General features: G+C 35.3%; 1 protein-coding gene across 8 annotated transcripts in view; it reads left to right on the top strand.

The window, feature by feature from the left end:
- KIAA0825 (KIAA0825 ortholog) overlaps positions 1–24,188 on the top strand; it is a 393,004-nt gene that overhangs the window by 21,394 nt on the left and 347,422 nt on the right. For all 8 annotated transcript variants that reach the window (XM_034656498.1, XM_034656501.1, XM_034656500.1 and 5 more), the window contains one exon: positions 20,869–21,000. In XM_034656498.1, coding sequence (XP_034512389.1) covers positions 20,870–21,000 — 131 coding nt within the window. In that variant the 5' untranslated portion in view covers position 20,869. The remainder of the gene's footprint in view (positions 1–20,868; positions 21,001–24,188) is intronic.

Below are 24,188 nucleotides of genomic sequence, written 5' to 3'. Positions count from 1 at the left end.
GGACCCATTACCTGGGAACTTGTTTAGAAATGTAAAATCTCAGGCTCCACTCTACTGAAAATCTACACTTACAACAAGATTCCTAGGCTATTGGTTCATTACATTTGAGAGCATGGTTCTCTCCTGCCCTTATATACAGAATAAGTTTTTTTAAACTGATTTCTATTTTTTTCTACAGTGTCACACTGAATTCTCATGTTTGTGTTATTTTGGGTATTCCTATCATATATAAAGTGTATTATAATGAGATCTGATAAGTAAATATGAGCAGGGATCCCATGTAGACCCAAGTAATCTTGAAATCAGTTGTGTAAAGAATAAGGAGGGGGGCATGTAGGTGGCTCAGTCAGTTAAGCATCCAACTCTTTTTTTTTTTTTTTAAGATTTTATTTATTTGTCAGAGAGAGAGGGAGAGAGCACACAGCAGGGATAGTGGCAGGCAGAGGGCAGGGAGCCCGATGTGGGACTCGATCTTAGGACCCTGGAATCATGACTTGAGCCAAAGGCAGATGCTTTACCAACTGAGCCATTCGGACATCCAAGCATCCAACTCTTGATTTTGGCTCAGGTCATGATCCCACTTTTGTGAGATTGAGCCCCATGTCAGGCTCCATCTCCAGCTGGGCATGAAGCCTGCTTAAGATTCTTTCTCCCTCTCTCTCTCTCCCTCTCGAAAGAAAGAAAGAAAAGACAGGAAATAAAGAAAGAAAGAACAGTGTGGGAAACATTCAAGAGTGTAAACAGCAGGAAGTCTTCCTTTCTACAAAGCAGCTAACTTTTTCAAGGCCTGAGACTTTCCTACAATCACTTTGTAAAACACTGAGTACAAACTCTAGAGACTGGCTGCCTATTTCAGCTCCTATTTCTAGTTTCGTGGGACCTCAGGAAAGCTAACAGCTTGCTGCACCTCAGCTTCATCACTGGGGAAATTAGGTCTACATGGTACTTCACAGGATTACTGTCAAGATCAAATGAGTAAGCCATGCAGAGAGTCTAGAACAGAGCCTGATATGAGAGAGGCAAGTGAATAGATGTTAGCTTCTATAGTTTATTGTTGTTAGCTATCATTTCCATCTTAGAATAGGATAGATTCATATCTCATACTTATTGGTTATCAAGTGTTAATAAATTAACAAATATTTTTGTTAGCAGAACTCACCACATGAAGCGATATCTTTGCTGTTAAGAGTTCAAACCATAAACTTAAGTATTTGTATTTTTCTGAAAAGTGTCTCACCGAGGTACTTCCTGCCTGTGAATTCTGCTAAATGCCAGTTACTTGTGGTACTTAACCAGTTAAGTCAAGTAAAATCAGTTAAAAATCAAAATGAAATGTGTTAATATATTAGATTTTTAAATATATGTGCTTTTAAATTGAATAAAGATAACGATTATAAGCCCATTTGGCTATCCACTTGCATAAGTAATACAGAAAAATTAAGTGGATGAAGAATGTTTGTTTAAAGACTAAATGCTCCAGAAGCTTCTTTGTTTCCTTCTGGGTGAACGTAATTTTGATATTAATCATTATAGTCTTTAGGGGAAGTACTCACTTAACAACTTTTCAAGAATATATCTAATGTGTGAAGTGAGATTGCATGTTCCTGGAAAGTAAGTATCATTTTGAAAGCTGATTTGTGAAAGGCACTGAGATAAAAATCGTTGGTGAAAAGAATGCCCTGGGAAACTTCTAAATTGCCAATTCCAAGACCCACACCTGGAGAATTCTCTTCGCTAGGCCTGGGATGAGTCCCAGGTGTTTGAATTTTTAACACTGGGTAGGGTAATTCTGCTTCAATTAATCTTGAACTAGACTTTGAGAAACACTGCAGTAAAGGCAAAGACATGAATTTGATGCTATTTTTTTTTCCAATTTCTTTATCTTCATTGGTCTTTCTCCCTACCCTCTGTTAGTAGTCCCATGCCAGTCTTTAGTTTTTGGTTTTTTTTACCCTTTCTCAAAAAACATCTCTTCCAGATTTATTAGTCACGTTTTTGCGGATGGCCCTACATAATCATCATAGGTGTGTCTTTTTAATCTAAAACTCTTTAAGCCAAAATGCAGGTGCTTAAATCAATTTAGAGGCTGTGGGTGCATTAAAAAGTAAATCAGAAAGAAGAAAGAAAAAGGAACAGAGTAGAATAGGAAATATCAAAACAATCATTAAGGATAAGCAATGTTTCATGAAACTTTTAAGATAGGTGTGTGCACACGTACGCATGAGATTAGAATGAACTTTTTAACCTGTGGATCATAATCCAAAAATTTTGAAAGATACTGTCTGAATCCTGGTCTTTTGAACTTCAGTGTTGACATTACAAGCAATACGTTTTCTCATGCATTCCCCTCATATATTGCCTCCTATTCTGGACATTTCCATTTGTATAATATAGTCAAAATCATCTGTGTAAAACCGCATTTGCCATGCCTTCTTATCACCATTTACCTCCTATATTTTAAAAAAATCTATTCATAACTGTCATCCAGATTAAAGTTTCAGAATTTCCTTTGTAGTAATTAGCTCTTTCTACATAAACTGTCATGTAGCCTCATCTCACTACCCTGTTCTGTCCTTAGGCCCTAACCAGCAAAAGACTTTATGGAGACCATACTAGTAACCCACTCTTCAGTTGGCTTCTCAAAGGCTAGCATGGACATGCACTGGATGATATCTAGGCTTGTGTGTGTGTGTGTGTGTGTGTGTGTGTGTGTGTAGCAAAGCAAGGTTTATTGAGCAATAGCAGAATGGTAGTACAAAGTTCCCAAGTAGGGAGGGGACCCAAGAGGGTTGCCCCACTGGATGATATCTATAACAGCCTTCAGCAAGACTGTTGGAACCTCTGATGATGCCCATCTCTTTTTCTTAGCCACTGTCATAATTGGTTTTTCCTGCACTGAGTTTTATTAAGCCCCAGGAAGACCCACACCTTGGCTTTTACTCTTTGCTAGCTTTTAATGACACATCCACAAGTAGCCTTTCTCTCAGGGTGACTTTATAATTTTCACATTGTCCTGTTGGTTTCTCTGATGACTTGGGTCTAAAATCCAAGCCTGTTTATACCTGGGATATGTAACACCTGCCTGGTTTTCTCTCAACTGTAATCGCCTGCTTCATTCAATAATCGCAAGCAGTGTATACTCTGGAAAGTCATTTCAAAAGCCGTCTTTCTTTTTCTTGTGCCTCATCCTCTTCCTATTCATCATCACCTTCATGTGGATTAATTAACTGTCCTGATTGATCTTCCTACCTCCGTTATCTCAAACCTTCTTAACACTCTGTTTGAAAAACATTTATACAACATTAGTTAAGTATTGCCTTAGTAAAACAAACACAAAAACAAAAAACTCTGACTCATTGTTTTGTATAGGATAAAATCCAAATATTTTCTTTCTAGAGGAAAAAAGGCCTTAGCATACCTATCTGGCCATAGCATACCTCTTCAGTTTTTTTATTTGATTTAAGTAAGCTCTAGGCCCAACATTATGCTTGAACTAACAACCTTGAGATTAAGAGTTGAATGCTGTACGACTGAGCCAACCAAGTGCCCCATATGTCTTCAGTTTTATCTTTCACTATTTGCATCCATGAGTTTTCTACTCTGGCTCCCCCAAACAGACCCATTTATGTTCTAGGGATGTTCTCATCATTTTAATTATCAGGGCCCACTGTTGGTGGTGGTTCATGAACCTGGAGCAGGTAGCTATAGCTGGGGTTTAGGAGTGGGATCCCAGTACACATAAAGAAATCTCAAGATGGGGACCTAATTATATTACTGATAATAAGCAAGTTAGTAAGAGCTCAGGTTGTGGAAGAGGATAGAAATAAGCAGGAGCCAAACTAATTTTTCACTTCTCAAGCTACTGTCTGGCTGAGGCTTCCTATGTCCTCTCTTCACTAGTTGTTGGATCATTCCCAGAATAGGAGAAGGCTTGAACCTATGTATAGTGAGAGATTAAATGTCTTAAACTGTGGGGCCTGTGAAGCTATGGATTTTGGAAGATCACTGGCTCCCACCTTTTTTAATGCCTTCCTCTTCCTTTTTCTGGGTGGCTTGACTGCTCTAGCTCCATCTGCCTCGAAGGAACTTCCCACTGCAGGATTCTAGGTCATTCGTTACTTATACTACTCAGTTAAAACTAAATTAGATGATGTCTTGTAATATTTTTTGTATTTTTTAAATTTGTTTTTGCTTTTTGTGTAAAAATTAAGATATACTCATTGTAAGAAGTTCAAATAAATATAGGAAGTTAAGAAGAGTAAAAATTTCCTTATTCCCTGTCCCATTTTAGTTCCACTGCCCACAGATTAGCAGTAATAGATTGTTGAATTTCCTTCCCGATAATTTGGGATGGTTTGTTTGTTTCAAAAGTATTTTACTGTATCATGGTGTTTATATATTCTACAATTTATTTTTTTTAATTAAATAATACAGTTCTCTGGAAGTCTTTTCATGTCATGCCATACAGAGCTAGCTTATCATTTTTATGTATACATAAGGTCCATTTTATTTGTTATATTTTTATTTAAAATATTACATATTCTGATATCATATCATGTATCCAGTTTGCCCAGGATAGTCTCATGTTCTGCCTTTTGTCGTATTTCCTCTGGCTTAGCGTTTGTCTCAGATTTTTCATTTTTTTATTTTTATTTTTTAAAGATTTTATTTATATATGAGAGAGCGAGAGAGCGTGAGTAACACCAGCAGGGGAAGGGAGAGGGAGAAGCAGACTCCCCGCTGAGGAGGGAGCTGGATGATGGGCTTGATCCAAGGACCCTGGGATCATGACCTGAGCTGAAGGCAGATGCTTAACTGACTGAGCCACCCAGGTGCCCCTCAGATTTTTCATTTTTGAATGAAGTGTTACTTAATAGTTGCAAGTCATTAAACCAAGCATAGTTTTAGGAAGACCTCCATTCTGACATCATGTCATATGAGATGCCAGTGTAGTAAACAGAATTCTCACTTTAACATATGGTTAAATTGGCAATAGCCCATTTCCCTTTTCCAGATCCTTTCCGGAAGTAGTAATAGCTAACACATCTTTTTCAAGGGCAGCATGAGGGTGTTGATAAAGTGAGTGTGCCCTGATGTGAGCGCTTAGGTACAGCTAACTTTTTCAGGTCTTGGGTGATGCTGGTGGCAGAAGTATTTGATGCTGCTACCTCTGCTCGCCACTTACTGTGTGAGCCCCTTGTGCTGTGCCTGGGCCCTTGCCCTTGGCCTGCACAACATTTCCCAGCCTTTGTTCAGTCTTGCCATAGAGCGAATGAAGTCGGGACTCTATTACTACGAGGTCTTTATCATGTATTATAAATCCACAACTACTTGTTTATTGTTGGGTAACACACACACAGAGCACTGAATTTCCTTTGACTTGCTGAAATGAATTAATGTGTAACTCACACAATGGGGGCTATAATGACATCATTGATCACATGAAAATAAGAAGACATCTATCTGTTGAAAAATCATCAACATCTCTTGCATGGTCATAGTTTAAGATTGTGCCTGAAAAAGCTACATTTAATACTTAGGTGCAAAAGGTACTTTTATGTACCACTCTGTGAAGGTTTCTTTTCACTAGATCAGGTGGCTGCTCTAAATTAATTTCTCTCGTTTGCGGTTACAAGTTTTCTTGTTCATATATGAAAGGTGAATCAATAGCTGTTACTATATTGGCTCCATTAATAGAACTTTATCAGCAGTTACATAGTGGCAGTTTTACATCAGTATCCTTGGATACTTCTAATAAAAAAATGAATTAATTCCAATAATGGTTTAAGTTTCATGTCTAATTCATGGAATCAAAGTAAAGGATTTAGAAGTTCATTCTGTAAAAGGTAAAATACTTGTCATTATTGTGAATACTATTATAAATTGACATCCAAACTGCAGCATGATAAAGTTTTTTAGTCTTGGTGATATTAAAAATGTGTTGTGGTGGAACATAACATCATAAAAATTTTTAAATAGAACCTATGAAGAGAATTATACTTGGGATATGTTGTGATGACATGGTAATTCATAATTACACCCCCAAAATCTGCAAAATCTACCAATCTAAATAGGAAATGTACTTTTCAAAAAGTATAAATATTTATACGTACACAAGATAAACAGCCTTAACTTTTTATAATTAGACTGCTTTTGAAGAAAACAGAAGTAACTTAAGCATGGTAGTATATACTTTTTCTTTCTGTATTTTAGAAATATTTGAAACATTGAAGAATTATCGTACTTTATAAATTGACTTTAAGTGCCTATTATGTATTTTTTAAAGATTTTATTTATTTATTAGAGCACAGGACAGTGAGCACAAGCAGGGGGAAGGGCAGAGGGAGCGGGAGAAGCAGACGCCCTGCTAAGCAGGAAGCCCATCTTGGGGCTAGATCCCAGGACCCAGAGATCATGACCTGCACCAAAGGCAGACACTTAACTGACTGAGCCACCCAGGCACCTGATATTAAATACTCTTGTAAAATTATCCTCTAAAATTTTTGTTGTACTTTCTTCAGAATTCGTTAGAAGTCTTTAATGAAAGTGTTCAACAAATAGTAGGCAAAAAAAAAAAAAAATCATTTCATGTGAAGAAGCATTTAGGGAACCAAATTATTGAAAACAAAGCTCACATATAGGAAAACCTTGAAAATGTATCCCCATGAAATTAAAGGGGAAACTGAACAAATTAAATGATGAGAACTCAAATGGTGTACAAGATTTAGTTGTAAATATTTGATGAGGTTTTTTTTTTTAATTTCAGAAATTTAATTTACAAGTATTTGAATTTTGTCTTTTTTAAATTATTGGTCCAAAAAAGGCACTCTGCACAGAGGCAAAAAACCAAAAACTACTACTTTTAAGAATATTTAGGTTAAATATTCATGTATTTTATTATTAAACATTAAAATTGAGGATATTCTTCATTTAGCAAAATTTGCTATGAACTTAATAAACTCACCAAGTAACTTAACACCTGAGGAAGATGATATAGGCGTCAGCAATTTAAAATTTACTCACCCTTGGGGCGCCTGGGAGGCTCAGTTGGTTAAGCGGCCAACTCTTGGTTTTGGCTAGGTCATGATCTCAGGGTACTGGAATCAAGCCCATGTAGGGTTCCGCACCCTGTGAGGAGTCTGCTTGAGGATTCTCTCTCTCCGTCTGCCCCTCCCCCCACTGGCTTGCTTGTGCGCTCTCTCTCAAATAAATAAATCTTAAAAAAAAGTCATGGGGCGCCTGGGTAGCGCAGTCGTTAAGCGTCTGCCTTCGGCTCAGGGTGTGATCCCGGTGTTCTGGGATCAAGTCCCACATCGGGCTCCTCCGCTGGGAGCCTGCTTCTTCCTCTCCCACTACCCTGCTGTGTTCCCTCTCTTGCTGGCTCGCTCTCTGTCACATAAATAAATAAAATCTTTAAAAAAAAAAAAGTCAGTGTTAATAAAAAATAAAGTAAGATTTACTAACTCTAAAATGCAATTTGGAAAAATATAAAAATAATACGTTCATAAAAAAATACTTTCCTCAGAAAAATATCTGTGACAGATACAACTAAGAAATTGTTTAAAGTATATGAAAATGGGGGATGCCTGGGTGGCTCAGTCAGTTAGGCATTGATTCTTGATTTTCACTCAGGTTATTATTTTTTTTTTTTAAAGATTTTATTTATTTATTTGACAGAGATAGACACAGCCAGCGAGAGAGGGAACACAAGCAGGGGGAGTGGGAGAGGAAGAAGCAGGCTCACAGCAGAAGAGCCTGACGTGGGGCTCGATCCCATAATGCCGGGATCACGCCCTGAGCCGAAGGCAGACGCTTAACCGCTGTGCCACCCAGGCGCCCCTTCACTCAGGTTATGATCTCAGGCTAAATTGGAATCAAGCCCCCAGTCGGGCTCTGTGCTCGGCCAGGAGTCTGCTTGAGATTGTCTCCTTCTCTCTCTCCCTCTCCCTCTGCTCCCCCCCAACACATGCGCTCTCTCTCTCTCTAAAATAAATAAATCTTTTAAAAAGTTTATAATAATGAATTGTATATTTTTAATATTGAAATAATATAGGCTTTTTTTTCCTTAAGATTTTATTTATTTATTTGTCCAAGAGAGAGCACAAGCAGGGGAAGGGGCAGGCAGAGGGAGAAGCAGGCTTCCTACTGAGCAAGGAGCTCAGTGCAGAACTCGATTCCAGGGCAGACCTTAGCTGAAGGCAGACACTTAACCGACTGAGCCACCCAGGTGTCCCGTAGGCTTTTTACTTTAATGAGCACAGATATAAGAATTTTTTTGACAGATGTTATTTTTGAAAACTGTTTTTGAATATTATGTACGTCCACAGATAAAACAATTTAATTGATTAATAAAATTTGAAAAATGATATAATTTTAGTTACTTTCACTACCTTTTTTTCCTTAAAAAACATGCTGGTTTGGGTGATTCCCTCCTTGCCAAATTTCCCTCTGCAGATTAACTCCGTCTTCTGATTTTTCTTTTCTTAAGAGTATGACTTTTCTCCCAGCCCTGTAGACTTAACGTCTTGCTATAAGCACCAATTCCTGTCTCTGTTTTACAAAGATCATTCTGGCGGTAGGACAGAAAATGAAGTAGAAGGGGATGATGGAGTTTGAGCCTAGACCAGAGCAACAGGAAATGGATATGAGAAATAACAGAAAAGACCGATCGTTTGGCTATGAGATTAGTAAGAGTATGTTAAAATGTGGAAGATGACTCCCACTCAGTGACATGAATACCTGAGCTGATAGTGGTGCTGTTAGGGACCTCAAGAATGGAAGGAAGTTTCAGAGAGGAGGTGGTAAGATTGTCTGGGGACATGTGAGTTTGGGGTGCCTGTGGAGCAGCCAAGAGAGTTATCCTGTATGGAGTTGGACAGTTAGAACTGGTGCTCCAACACACACGCTGGAGCAGAAGACACGGATGTGGATTAATCTGTCCGGTCCAAAGACCAAGAGGAAGAGAAAGAAAAGGACGTGGTAAAGGAAACAGCTGTGGTGTCGAAGATAGAGTTGGGGGAGAAACGGTGCTCTAATAGTCAACGGATTGGCCTTTGGAGAAGGGAGAACCCAGAATTAGTGTCAAGTGTTAATAGGTTGGAGGGAAGACTTGACGTTTGGCCATTGTGAGGTTCTAATAGCTGTAGGAGGAATTTAGGCCTTGCTGAGACGGGAAATGTTCCCAGAAATAGTTTACCATTTGAAACTTTCGGACTTAAATGTAATAAACTTCCAAGATATAATAGTCTTTAATATGGTTTTACACTGTAGCTTTTATTCTAATACTTTTCTACAAACTTAGTATCATTATTTCTTTTTACCATGACTTTTTGTTGAAGTTTTACTTTGTAGGTGGGCACATTGATTAGTATAGAGTGAACTTTTTAATATCTTGTCAAGAACATCAATTTTATTAAATAATTTGATACATAGACCTGTTCTTGAAGTTTGACTATCCATTGAGTCAGCCCAAAACAATTTAAAAATCTCTTTTTATTTTATTCTTAGAACCTGTTTCTCAGTGGTATCCATGGATAAAATTTTAACTTTCTTACATTTTATTTTTACTTGCTAGCTTTTTCTTTTTAAAATTTTATCAAGCATGTATTCTGAGAGTGCCTGTCTGGCTCAGTTAGTGGAGTGCATGATGCTTGATCTCAGGGTTGTGAGTTCAAGCCTTATATTGGGAATGGAGCCTATTTAAAAAAAAAAAAAAAAAAAAAAAGAATGTATTCTGTATGTTTACACTTCATTTGGTGATTAAACCATCTAATTTAAGTTGTTTTCCTTCTGTAATGTATGCCTTCACGTTACGTCTTACACGTTCATTTTGATCCTTCTGCTTTGGTATATGATTTATCTTTTAGTAGAAAAATGCTGGGTTCTTTTATCACAATTACAGTCATTGGTCTGATAATCCTGTGAGTCAATCTACACAAAACAAGAAGCTCATATCAAACTCCTGGCAGGTTTAGTTAAAATTAAAATGCATGCTCAACTGTAGAGATTGTCAAGTGTGGAAATAATATTTGTCCAGCTGGACAGCTTTCTTTTGTAGTTGCTAAATGAAAGTTGAGATTCTGTCTGCTCTTTGAAAGCTTCTGTGTCATGAAGGTAATTTGGACTGTTTGTGGTTTGACAGGGATTATTAAAATCAGATGAAGTGAAGGGAAGCAAGTGTGAGAAAGCAAAATTGACACTGACACTCTCTATTATTTGCAGCTTGGATCATGATGACTATGTTGATATGATAGATTCACTGTTGAGTTGTGTTAAGCAGCAAATAAAGTAAAAAGCAAGCATAGTGATGGATTTTCAGATTTAACATGAAGAAATCCTATATTTATTTTCACTGATTGCTTTTTAAATAGATTTTCAGGTCATTTCATATGAATTTACTTTAACCATCAACAAATTTTCCTTCTATTAAACTATAGAATTAAAAAATATACTGCAAAGGCAATAAAACGGAAGATTAAGTATTAGAGAAATAGATCACATGATTAAAATAATAGAATTTTAAAATTAGAAACGTCCTTAAAGATTTTTATCTAATTTCCTTTTTTTGTAAATGCTGGAAAGAGTTTTAAAGTAGCACATTTAAATTTTATTTGATAGCTTAAATGTTAAATCATGATTTTTCCCTAGTGTATTTTCTTACCTCTCCATAATCTTTTTGAAAATGGTTTAAGTTGTTAAGAAGCATTTGAAAATGGTTTAAGCCACAATTGTAGTTATCTTTTTTGTTTAAAGATAATACACAAATTATGTTATACTTAGATGTGGCCTATAAATACTACTATGGACACTGATGAAGTAAATGCCTCCATAAATAGGATTTTCTACTGAAAACATCCTAGTAGAGGGAGTTACCATTTCAAGTTGTTAATCTAGGACAGTTATGGTAGAAAAATATAGCTAAATATGAAGAACTATTAATATAAAGCAAAGTAAAAAGCCTGGAGTTGTCCTATGCATTGTGGAAAACCTTCAGTGGTAATTAAGCAGGGTAGTGAATGATCCAATTTGGTTTATAAAACAAGAAGTTTAATGCTAATATGCAAGTTGGACACAAACTCAGTGTCCTGCAGTTCAGTTTAATTCACTTCTGACAATACCTATAGTTAGCACAGACCCCACAAGTTAATGGCTCAGTCCCACAAGACGGCCCCCACGTTAGATGAGAGCCTCAAATGGTATCTCCAGGGGATGTCTACTTCTGCCCAGCTGACTACAGATTTGAGGGTTTCCACAGCCCCCTACTCAGGTTCACTAAGTCATTAGAATGACTCACAGAACTCAGGAAAATGCTGTAGTTCTGGATACAGTATTTTTAGAAATGATACAACTCAAGATTGGCCAAATGGAAGACATTCATAGGACAAAGTAGGGTGGGAGGTAGGGGGAGACAAGGAGCAATAACCAAATATGTATTTCTTATTAACCCACAAGGTGTGAGGTTTAGAGGCCAGATAGGAGGTTTTTCCATTTTTTTTTTCATCAAGAAATGTCAGATTTAAGACACTGAAAGGACACAGAGGAAAAAGTCAAATTTGAAAGCATTTGGTTACTGTTTAATATATTAGGGAAGAGAAAAGGTCAGAGAATTTGGTGATCATTTAAGACAGAGGTCAGCAAACTTTTTCTCTTAAGGGCCAGATAGTAAATATTTTAGGATTTATGGACTACATATGGCCACTGTGGCATATTCTTTTTGTTTCTTTTTAATTTTGCAACTCTTTAGAAATGTGAAGACCATTCATAGTTTGCTGGCCATAGAAAAACAGACTGTGCTACAGCTGACTGACACCTGATTTAAGTTAGTAGGGCAAGGAAGAGGAGAAGGATTAGGGAGGTGGGGACCCTGTAATATAGGAAGAGAAGCCAGTTTAAGGAAAATATTTTGTTTTAAATTTTGGACATGTTGAGTTCAAGGGACCTTTGAAACAGCAATGTGGGATTGCCTAGTAAATGTTCGGAATTATGTGTTAAAGTTTTGGAGGAAGAACTAGGTTAGAGATACAGGCTTTAAGTTTTCAGGATAGAGATAATAGATGGATGAGGTTAATCAATGAAAAGCATGTAGAATGAGAATTCCAGCCTGCAGTGGACTGGAAGAGACAGGGAGGAAAACTTTCTATACTTTCTTTCCCAAGTTAGGCAAGGGGAGTAAGGATATATGGGAAGACTACAACCTGATAACTAACAGGAGTAGATTTTCTCAGATTTGAGGAGGACAAAATCCAAATGAACAAAAGTAAAACAGAATTTCTAAAAATTAAAATACTTTAGAAAAAAGCAAGAAAATTTACTCTGGTAAAATTATATAAAAAGAAGCAATAGCTTTGAATGAGGAATGTTTAAGGAAAGTAGTTAAAATGAGAAGCAGATTCCAGAGAGAATTCTGTGAATAGCACACAAAACTAGTCTGGTTAAGCAAAGAAAAAAACAGTGGCTCTTGTTCAGTGGAACAGGGTGAAGATTTATTGTGTGTCTCTGATAGAATCAAACCAAAACAACCTCAAAAAACAACTATATGAACTTTTAGTCTCAGAAGGAAAGGAAGTGGGCAATTATAGGGTCTCAGGAAAAAATCCATGCACTTTCTCTTGGGAGGCTGGATTTAACTTGGTTGGTATACCACTAAGTGTTTCCCTGTTCTAGCCTTCATTCCAAATTTCAGGATTTCTTTGCATCTGATGGTTCATTTTGGATCAGATGTCTAATCTTGGATAATTAGTTATGACAGGAAAGCTGGGTCCTCTAGCATAGAAATTGACCACCATTGTAATCCTACATTGTCTATCAGATTAAAAAGAGAAATTTGATCTGGACAGCTACCTAAATTGGGAACTCCTACCAGAAGCCTGTGAATAAATGTGTAAGAGACAAGAAAGATACTAGGAAGCTGTAACACGTAGGAAGATTGGCAAGAGAGGAGACGTCAAGGAAGGTGTAGCTGTCAGTACCAAATAGTGCAAAGATTAAGTATGATAGGCATTGAAAAATATTTTGTCACTTTCAGTGCAAGGATAGAGGCAGAAACCAGATTGCTCTGAGTTGAGAAGGGAATGAGAGAGGAGATAAAAGTTGAGGAAATATGGACTACAGTTTGCAGATGTTGGGCTGTGAATAGAAGGAGGTTCTAGGGAGGGTTTTGTTGATTCCTAAAAAGCAAGAAATGAACATGTTTATAGTCAGAAAGAGATACTGATGACACAGGACTAGTTAGTGAATATACTATTAATATCATTAACTTAATATTATTAACAGCATTTTAGGAGAAATTCTTAAATCCTTGGAACATACGTTAAGACCTATGTTCTTTAGAAGAACCAATTTAGATACAAAGTGCACACTAAGTTTAAATCATTCTTACAGCTGGTTCAATTAAAAGACATTAAAAGAAAATTCCTTAAAAATGTAGTCAACACATTTTATAAGCTATGTTTGTTATTCCTAGTTGATACGCAATACAATTGCCTTTTTAAAAGTATTCTATAACTTAAACTTTCTACTGTACTACTTTCCAAATTAATAAGGTTTTTACTGTGCCTGAAAATTCATTAGTTAATCCTTAACCCCCTGATTTGTGACTATCTTTAGGTCTAATCTAAAAATCTATAATAATTTTATGACTTTTAAATCATGTGAAATGTGAGTGCTAAGTTATAAAATAATGTGGAAATTAAAATTTGTTTTCACATTATCTTGTTTTCACTGTTGTATTAAAGCAAGAGATGGCTAGGATTGCATATTGAAGATTATAGAGTTAATAAAATAAAAATATTTTCTAGAAAGGGAAAAATAAAGAAAGCAGTGTCAGATTTGGTGGGTAAAACATACAACAATTAATTCTGTTTGCTTGTCAAGCTGCAGTAGTGTATTCTGACTGATCCTGTCAATTTCTACTTCCTACATGCACATATTTAAATTACTAATAGGGGAGTTACAAAGGGGATTTTAATAGCTATAACATGTTACTATGCTTTCTTATTGGATATATATTAATATTCCCACTCACATAATTAAAATAATCAGAATTTCTGCAATTATTAATAGGAAGCATAGCAGTCTGTGGTAGGAATCCTAATACAAAGATAAGAGTTGAGAAAATGAAGAATAGATTATCAAGTTCTATAATTTCCTAATATAGGACTTTAATGCATAAGGTATTTTAAATGACTATCAACAAATTGAGATCCATTTGGGTTGTTTCTCAGTCTTTGGAGAGCCTAAAACATTAAGATTTCAATTTCCAGTAATTGATGAAAAGAAATAAATTTCTGTTGACTTTGAAATATCACAGGGGGAAGATCTAGCCTTAAAAAAATTTATTTTTGGAAATTGGTTTCATAATGAAGGAAATTTATAATGGTTCTAAGGAAAGCTGTCAAATACATATGGCAGTAAATAAGTCAATACATATAAGATGTAAAATAATGATTTTTTAAAGTACAACTCTATACAGGGAGGCAGTTTATAGCATTGGGATTAAAGACAGCCTTTGAAGCAGTTGGAATCCCAGCTTTGCCACTTCCTATGCAAGTAATCCTGGTCAACTCAAAAAAAACTTCTCTGTGCCTCAGTTTCTACATCTTTAATGTGGAGAATATAATAGTACCTTTCCCATAGGATTATGGTAAGAATTAAAAGAGTTCATAGATATAAAGTACTTAGAACAATCCATGGTCCATAAAAATGCTGTATAAAGTTAGCTGTAATTATCATTAAAATTACTGTTTAGCCACCATACCTTTAATCCATGTCTCAATAAATGAATACACTGAACTACATAGCATTTTCAAGACTTAGGGAAAGTTATGATACTGATTTTTAGTAAAGGTATAATATTTACGATACTGGCAGGACTTTGTGAATGATCCAGGAGAATTACTTTGTGACTAGATATGGGTGGAAAAGTAAAAATGAGCCAGACTGGGGGGAAAAAAGCTGGTCAAAATTTATTTTCAATCTGCTTTTTTTTTCAAACCAGTGACTCAAACCAAACCAGCAATACAACAAATAATATAAAGAATACAAAGAATAATATGTCAGGGACACATGACGTCTGCGAAGGTATGATTCCCTCATGTCACCCTGTTCCTTGTGGAGGCATAATATCCAAAGTCAGTTGGTCTCACGGATCTTTTGCTGAGTGCAGAGTATGCCAAGTCAGAGGAGCCCAGAAACATGGGCTAGCTTCTGCTTAGAATATTTTAGAAAGCTGGGGAGTTGGGGTGAAACATCAGTTTGGGCATCTACCTATTACCATAAAAGAATATCTTGCTGCCTCACATTTCCTCTTTTCCCATATTATTTCTTGCTAAGCTATAGATTCAGTGTAAGCTTTTCATGTAACAGTCCTGTGGAAAGGAAAAGGAAATTATTAAAAATGGCTCTGAGTACATGATACAGGAAAAATGATAGTATTAATGAGTGAAATAGTCCATTGGAAGAGTTAATTTGGGGGAGGGTTTAGGAAATATGTCTTCCGTTATATGCAACTAATGGATCATCGAACTTTACATCAAAAACCAGGGATGTACTGTATGGTGACTAACATAATAAAAAAACATTAAAAAAAAAGAAATATGTCTTCCTCCCACCATTCCTTATAGAAAACAGCTAATTTATAGCTAGAAGAAACCTCAGAGCCTAATAAATCCATCCATCTCATTTTATAAATGAGGAATGTGAGCTCTGTCCCTCTTGAGAGATCAAGTGACTTCCTGAAAGTCACATTAACAGAACTAGGATCAGAACTCAAATCTATTGATTCTTGATTCAATGGTGTTTAGATTAAATGTGTTTTAGTATAGTGGAACGTTTTGAAACTTTAGTTTAATGTAGAACATAAATTTTTAAATAATCAGAACATTTCCTTACCATGCTCATTAAAAGTGTTTATTTTAGGCTAGACAGTAGGACTTCGGGTCAACTAGAGCTGGTGGACACATTCAGTTCACAGTTTACACATAGGTCTGAAAAGGCATGTGACCTTCCTCTCTGGGCTTTTCCACAGAGGAGAAGTCACATGGTTCTAATGTTTCCCCTTTACTAACACATTAGCAGTGTAGATTTGTTCCCAATGGTTGGTCTTTCTATCTTTTTTCACTTTTTAAAAGTGATGATTATGAGAAAGGATGCATTTGGTTGGCTCTAAGAAAAGCGGTACTCTGGATATTTATTATTGAAGAAAGAGGAAAAAAAAGATAAAATGAGGATTCTAATCATTATATGTGTTTAAATAATGAAAAAGAGACCCTAGGTTAGAAAGTATCATTTTAAAATATGTTAAAAGACAAGTGAGATTCCAAAATTACTTTTGTGGGCTTTCTTTTGATCACATGAGGTTTGACTTTTTTTTATTGCTTTATTTTAATGTTTTCTGGCCGTGCTTATAATATGTACATATTTTATTATAGTCACTGTTCTTAGGAATTTATAACTCAACTGTTATAATTTGCCTGTGGCTGAAACTTGATCTACAGATGTTTGGCTTCGATATAATTCTTCAAACATTACTCATTTTTAAAAGGCAATAATTAATATTAGATTGGCTGTTAATACTTGTTTGAAATATTAAGCACTGTTTTTTTAATCTTATACCAAAAATGATCAGAAACATTACAGGAGAATGAATATTTACAAATAATACTGTGGAATGACAATTTCAAAAACAAAATTACTGTATTTTAAAAAGTTTCAACTCCCAGTTTGGGTTGATCACAGATTAGGATAAGAGACTTCATTCATTATGACAAATGATGATTACCTCCCTGGTGACAGCAGTTTAATATTTAATAGTAGTACAGAAACAGAAACAGAATGTGAAGCGCTATCTTGACCCACAGCTTCACAGCCGCTTCCTTTGTCTCCCTAAATTTTTTAAAGGTTTTTCTGCGTTTACGAAATACCACTAAGGTATTTGCCAAGTTACGGTAGTCCCTTAATAATTCACTTTTTTGTTGTTAAGGTCATAGTTATTTTTACTTGGAGAATAGCAGTGCTCTTTCTACTGGCTCCTTTGCTTCTAGTCTTATTTCTTTTTTTTTTACTGTCTCTACTTCTTTAGAGGAGAGACTGTCCAATCTCCCTCTTCTCCTTCTCCCTCTCCCTCCCTGCCCCGCTTGTGATGTCCAGGCACAGTGTCCCACCGTGGGCCCGTAGAGTGCATGGAAAGAAGTGAGAGGACTGTGCCTGTACGCAGACCCCGTCAGCGTGTGCCTCTTCGTTAGCACAGCCCTGCAGGGATCACTGCCATTCTGCTCTGTCACTCAAGTTTGAACTTCGACATTCAAACTTGAGCATCACTTACCACAGTCTACTCTCTCCTTTTAATTTATTTCTCTTCTTGGTCCTGTGAATCTCTCCTCATTCTGGTTCATTTCCTCATCCTATTCTATTTTGCCCGTGAAGTTTTCTCTTATCCTATCACACAGCATCTTAAAACATGCTGCCTCTTTACCTCTTTCCTTTTCTATTGTCCTTCATCACCTTGGAATGGTATCTTAAATACAGAAGCATCACAGATGGATGCTAGTCACGTGAAAGCTCTGAACAATCATTGTTCTGGTACCCTGTTGTTATCAAATGGCATTCCCTTAATGTATTGTTTGTATTTATTGATTAACTTCTCTACCTAGGTTAGTTAGATAGAGAAAATCACACAGCTATATATATTAGGTATCCTTCAAAATCATGTCCCAAACCCCATCTGAATGCTCACCATGTTTCAGTCCATTATAGTTTTACTCCAGAACTCATTTCAATGAAAGATATAACATGCATTTAATACCACAATAACACAGAAGAACAGATTTCTTTTAACAGCATTTGCAAGCACAAAACCCAAAGAATAATACAAAAAGTTTGGTGAAATGTTCACAGTGAAGTCAAGAGATATTTAGGAATTATATGAGTTTTGAGTTAGATTTTGAGAGGAATGATAAAAACAAATTGGCAAGAGATATTTTAAGATTGGAAGATGTTTCAAATGAAGACAGAAAATGTAAAATAAAAGATCAAAACCCCCTTGAGAGCAGGCATAATTTCTTTTTTAACTATTTTTCCTAATTACATATGTTTAAAAAAAAGAAAACCACAGGCCCAAAAAGATGTCACTCAGACCAAGTTCTCAAACTGGGGTTAAATACCCAAGCTAATTGCAATTTCAACTTCCACCAGAAATGTGGCCTCAACTGATCATCAGGAAACTCTTCTTTCCATCAGTGCCAATAAGTCCTGTCACCTGTGTCCTCTCCATCCCCTAAAGAAAGATGAGGTAATCTGCACGATAAGACCCCTTGCTATTTCCCCTAGAAAACAGCCTTGTCTGGAACAATCCTTTTCTTTTACTGATTGCTTTTATGCCCCTACCCTGTTCAATAAAATCCTTCCATTTTGTACAACTCCTGGAAGCGCTTCTCTATTTGCTAGATGAAGTGCTGCCGATTCATAGTTTAGCAAAGCCAATTAGATCTCCAAATTCACTTGGTCGAATTTTGCTTTTTAACGTGTAAAAGTAAATACTGCCAAAATGTAGGAAAACGCTAAGTATAAAGGAGAAAATAAACATCAACTGTAGTCTAAATATCCAGGGATAACCATTTTAACATTTTGGTTAATATTTCTACAAAACTAGGTTCTGTATGCAGTAAGTGATTCATTTCTCAAGAGACCAGTTACCCTTAAATTTTAAGAACCAAATAGATCCAGTTCAAATTCTACTCCTAACACTAGGTAGCTGCTATGTAACATGAGCATGTTAGTTAATCTCTGGGTCCACATTCCTTCCCTTATAAATGACGATAACTATTTTGTAGAGTTATTAAGAGGATCAAGGTTAACTATTTTATAGAGTTATTAAGAGGATTAAGAAGATGGTGATGTATATTAGTTTGTACATAGTAGATACGTAACAAATAATACTGCTATTTTGCTGTTATGTTTAAGCTGACTTCTATACCTATTAAGTTTTGAATATGTAGAATCTGAACTAATGAGGCTTTATAGTATTGACAAATTAAGACAAGTCTGAGCAGAGTATTGATATATAACTGCTTTATTAGAGAGGCTAGCTACAACGTATTTACTAAGTTTGAGCTTGCTACAAAACCCTCAGCCAATCAAATGTTTTTATAACAAAAGTGAAATTTTGTTTTCTTGTAACAATTGTTGAATGGCTCATCACCTGTACTACCCCCAGATGATTCAAAAACATGCAAATAAAGAAGCTGAATTCATTATTAGTATTACTGACCATTGGATTTAGTAAAAAGAAAATATTCTGGTAATAGCTGTAAGTACTTGAGCCACTAGGGAGACAAGAGGATCTCAAACTCATTGGTTATATGGAAGTATTGAAGTTTCGGTGCCCTAAAGATGTATAACTTCTGATGGATATACGGTGTTCTACCATTTAGCTTACAATAGCCTGATTTCAAATTCGTATTAATATGACACATTATATGTTAATATTTGTTCACAAATGTGAAATTACACCTTTTACTGCAAAATATTTTGAAAGGAGGATCTAAGTGTATGAAAATTTTGATATTTTAAGATGGCATATCTGTGATTATTCTGTATTTGGAACTAATTGAGCTTGTAAATGACAAACCTTGTGATGCCATAGATTTTTATAATAAAACGTTTTAGGTTGGATGTTTTCCTTTTAAAATAAAATGTCTAAAAAAAAGTAAAAGCTTTATCCCAAGACCACTTCATTGAAGTTCCAGATAATGCCTATGAGAAATCTTCAGCTATTTCATTATAGAATAATAAATTAGCTGAATTTGTTGTACTTAAGTAATTGAAGATGAGGAAGTCCATTAGTGTTGTAAAGCCTCTGCAAAACTTTTTAGACAATTTTTCAAGTATTTTGTATTTATCTGAAATAAAACCACATTCCCCAACCCTTTTTCCCATTAATATATATTCCATGTATATTTTTATAACGTAATGTTTAAATTTCTCATTCATTTATACCATCAGCCATTACATACTTTATAAGCACTATTTTATGTCCAAAACTAACATATCCCTAAATAAAATGGTTCACATTCTGCTCAATCTCCATCATTTTTAGTCTATTCCATGGCCCTGCTATACTTGTGCTCATAGCACTTCTTACCATGTGATCTTTTATAAAGTATACTTGCTTCTGTGTTCTTAAAACAGATAAAAACTCCATGAAGGCAGGGACTTTGACTTGTTGCAACTATATCCCCGGCTTCAGCAGCAGTGCCTTTTACATATCAAAGATTCAAGGGTATATATGGACTGACTGACTGAATGATCTGATAGTAGGAAAATGCATATCTCCCTAAGAAGAGTAGCATATGTAAGTTTTAGTCAGTTATAGGTATTTAGGTTGACAGGGGTGATAGAGGAACTCAAGGAAAATGTTGCCGTCTTCACACAAAAATAGGGCTAGGGGATGACACTTCAAGTTTGGAGGTTAGGATTTCCAGGTCAGTCAGTATGTGACAAGAGTGGGGGGAAGGAGTTGAATTCTTGCTGCCACCACTCTTGTTCACAGTGGTCTAGGAGGCTTTGTGATTTCCTTTGGAGCTCTTGGTTACAGTGAGAAGCAGAAGGATGCTTAAGTACTCTGAAGGGTGCTGTTTTGTTCAGCTTTCAAGCCATGGAGAGGTGTGAAAATCAGGTCACACTTGATGAAAATTAAATAACAAAACATTCTACCTAGTGTAATAGTATCCTAGTTTTCCAACTGCTGTATTTCTTTTTACCTATAAGTGGAAATTTCTATTTTTGGTTTAGTATCACAACTGGAGGGTTGTTTTTTTGTTTGTTTGTTTGTTTGTTTTGGAGGAACTGATGTTTTTTATTCTTATTCCTCAGAATGGATTGTGGAGATGAATATTCCCATAATTCTTTTGACCTACATTGTCTGTTAAATTCATTTCCTGGAGACTTGGAGTTTAAACAGATCTTCAGTGACATTGATGAAAAGATAGAACAAAATGCTACAAGGTAAATATTGCTAATTATTTAAAATAAGTTGGTTTCATGTTTCATTCACGCATACTTTACCTGGTCTGGTTTTAGTGTTAACTACTTTTAGATCATTTTAGGTTTAGTATCATTAATTCTCCTGAAAAAAATGATTAGACCCTCTGCCCTAGAATTTAATATGATTTTCTTTATTTGATTAGTACTTTATTTTTTTAAAGATTTTATTTATTTATTTGAGAGAGAGCATGGATGCACACATGAGGGGGAGGGCCAGAGGGAGAAGCAGACTTCCTGCTGAGCTGGGAGCCCAGCTCCATCCCAGGACCCTGGGATCATAACCAGAGCCAAAGGCAGATGCTTAACCCACTGAGCCACCCAGGCATCCCTGATTAGTACTTTAAATAAGACTTGAAATTTAGGCACTGCTTTCAAATAAGTAAATTAAAGTTTATTGAGTTTGCCAATATCATTGGCCTGGATTTTCATTAATATGCTTAGCATTACACATCCTCACTTGATAGATGAGCATCGAAATTAAAAATTTGAAATTAAGGTATTAAAATTAAATGGTATAGAATAAGGCCATGGATTGCTTGAGTTGTTGAAAACAACATGAAAAATATATTATTTTTATGTAATGTTTGTCATTCTAAGTCTCCTTTTCACTTGGAAGGCTAGAGACTCCATAGAGAGTTGCTATGCAAGGTTAGTCTTCATCACCTCCAAAAGTTAGTGCTGCCAAACACTAAGGGTAGCAAGGACAGCTAAGGGGTTTGCCATTAGTAAATGTTTTTTTGACAGAAAGGACTTTGTCTTTATATGTTTGTGGATCTTAGAGTCAATCAGTTCACTTATTTGAATCCTTTTAGTTAAAGGTTCTGATAATTCACCTCATGAAGGTTATAAATATGCAAACTGCAGTAAAAATTTCTAATGTAGAATGATACATAGTATTTCTTTTTTTTTTAATTTAAGGTATAGTTGTATTGAATTGTCAAAGAAACCAAACCAAGCAAATGAAATGTTCCTGTGATTTTTTTCCCTCATGCTTTATATAAGAATGCAGTCATTTTTTTGTCATAACAAAGGGCATAAATAACTTAAATTCAAAAAAAGCATAATGTTGGGGATTATAATTAAAAACAAAATCTCCCATCCCAGACATTCTCTCCACAAAGGCAGAAGAGAACAAAAACACTTCTATTATTCAACAGGCATTAATAAACTAGAGTGCAATGCATATCACAGGTATTCTGCTAATAGAATGCAAATACAGAGCTAGGAACCTCACCCCTTCATATAACCTAGTAGATACAACTCATTACAAACATGTTTTCAAGATAAATGATAGCTAGTCTTTAAGTGAAGGATTTGGCTGCACATTTCCATGCATAGTTCATCATAACTTTACCTGTGTTAAAGGATACCTGTGTTAGCTGATTGGTTTTATCCTGAGGAGAAACACACTTCTCATGTCTTTATGACAAGATGTGATTTTGCAGATTGGAACAAAGCACGTCCTGAAGTTAGACTCCTATTCTTGGGCAGGAACTCCAAGCCCTTAGTTGTTGGCATTTCGAAAAGATGGCTTTCAGGTTCTTGAGAAAGATAGTCCTGTCTGAGAAGGCTGACAAAACGTCTATCTAGTGTTTTAAGGGACACATTTCATTGAGTTGAAAAAAAAAATTCTTAAAATTACAAATGTCTAAGATACTTTAAGAAAAAGGAAGAGAGTGAGATCTGTTCCCTTATTTCCAACAAGGAGAATTAAACCTCTTATTTTGAATTTGCATTTGCATTGCCTATATATATATAATATATATATATGTACACACACACATGCACGTACATATACATATGTGTATGTGTTTATGTATATTTTTTAAAGATAGCGTATATATGCGATTTTAACCATAGTATAGCCTATGTATTATAATTTATATATAAATATAAAATAACCATATTAAACTTTAGTTTAATTGTATATTTATATAATTTATATATTATATATTAATATATTTTATGGCACAATTTTTAACCCAAAGAAACTTATAAATGAAAATAATATTAGCTTAAATATATTTACAAGTCATTTGTCTAAATTCCAGAGATGGTTATATTAAAACAAATTTTAAATATTTTTTAAGAGGTAACCTGTCTTCATAATAGCATTTAGGCTTTTTTAAAACAAAACAAATCACTGAACTTTCTTGCTTTGGTTATCGACTGCTTCATTTTTATTTGCTAAACCATCTGTAGTTAATTTCCTGCCCTACCTGGTCAATAAGAAATCATGCTTAGAAGTAAAACAGTGATTAAAATATTGTATTTTGCATTCATAAGTTGTTATTTAGGTCAAAACTCAGATGTTATTAAAAAGAAAATATGACATGGAATATAAGAATATAATTTTTAAATTAAAAATATTTTATTGCCCATATATTAAAACAAACCTAGAACAGAACCACCTCAAGTGACCATTGATCTTCACAAGGGATAAAATAAGGGAGTAGCTGTATGTGCTGTATGCTACATTTAGAATAAAGTCTATTTTTCATCAAATTCAATTATGTTTTTATTACACTCTAGAGAATAAACATAATAGTAGAGGGTGTATATATTTTTAAGAATAAAATACTGAATAATAACCATGGTTCAGAAGAATGTAAATCATTTATGCACTCATTTATTGCCTTCTAACAGAATAGCTTTTAGAAAATTGTATGTCATGACGAATCAGTTATGCCACACTTACACTGCAGTAGTTGAATTACCCTTAGCATTTTTGTATTCTAACAGTTCTATTTATCTCTCAATGGTGTACATTGAATAAGTAATGAACATCTGTATAATATGGGTTTACCAGATACTTTCCAAAGGAAAGAACATTAGTAATTCATTTTTAAATATAGTATTTTACGTCACCCTTGAATTTTTAAAGTTGTATTTCTAGCAGTGACCCTGGATTCTAAGTGTAAATTCCTTCCCTCTTCTTAATATCATCAGGTTTTATGGGCCACAGGGCCTTTTGCTTCCCCAAAGCAGTGATTCACCACAATGGAGTAGAGTGCCCAGAGGTCAGTGAACCTTCCCCTGCCCTTCAAGAGAGGCTGTCCTTCTTTTTTCAGACCATTTCCCCTTTAACATCGTCATTTCCATTCAAGTCAGAGCCAGGTGGCTCTTAGGTCTGACCATGGAACTCAGTG

The sequence above is a fragment of the Ailuropoda melanoleuca genome, chromosome 3 (assembly GCF_002007445.2).
Source record: "Ailuropoda melanoleuca isolate Jingjing chromosome 3, ASM200744v2, whole genome shotgun sequence".
Lineage (NCBI taxonomy): Eukaryota > Metazoa > Chordata > Mammalia > Carnivora > Ursidae > Ailuropoda > Ailuropoda melanoleuca.
The sequence above is the reverse complement of the archived record's forward strand: the minus strand, read 5'-3'. Positions and strand labels throughout refer to the sequence as shown.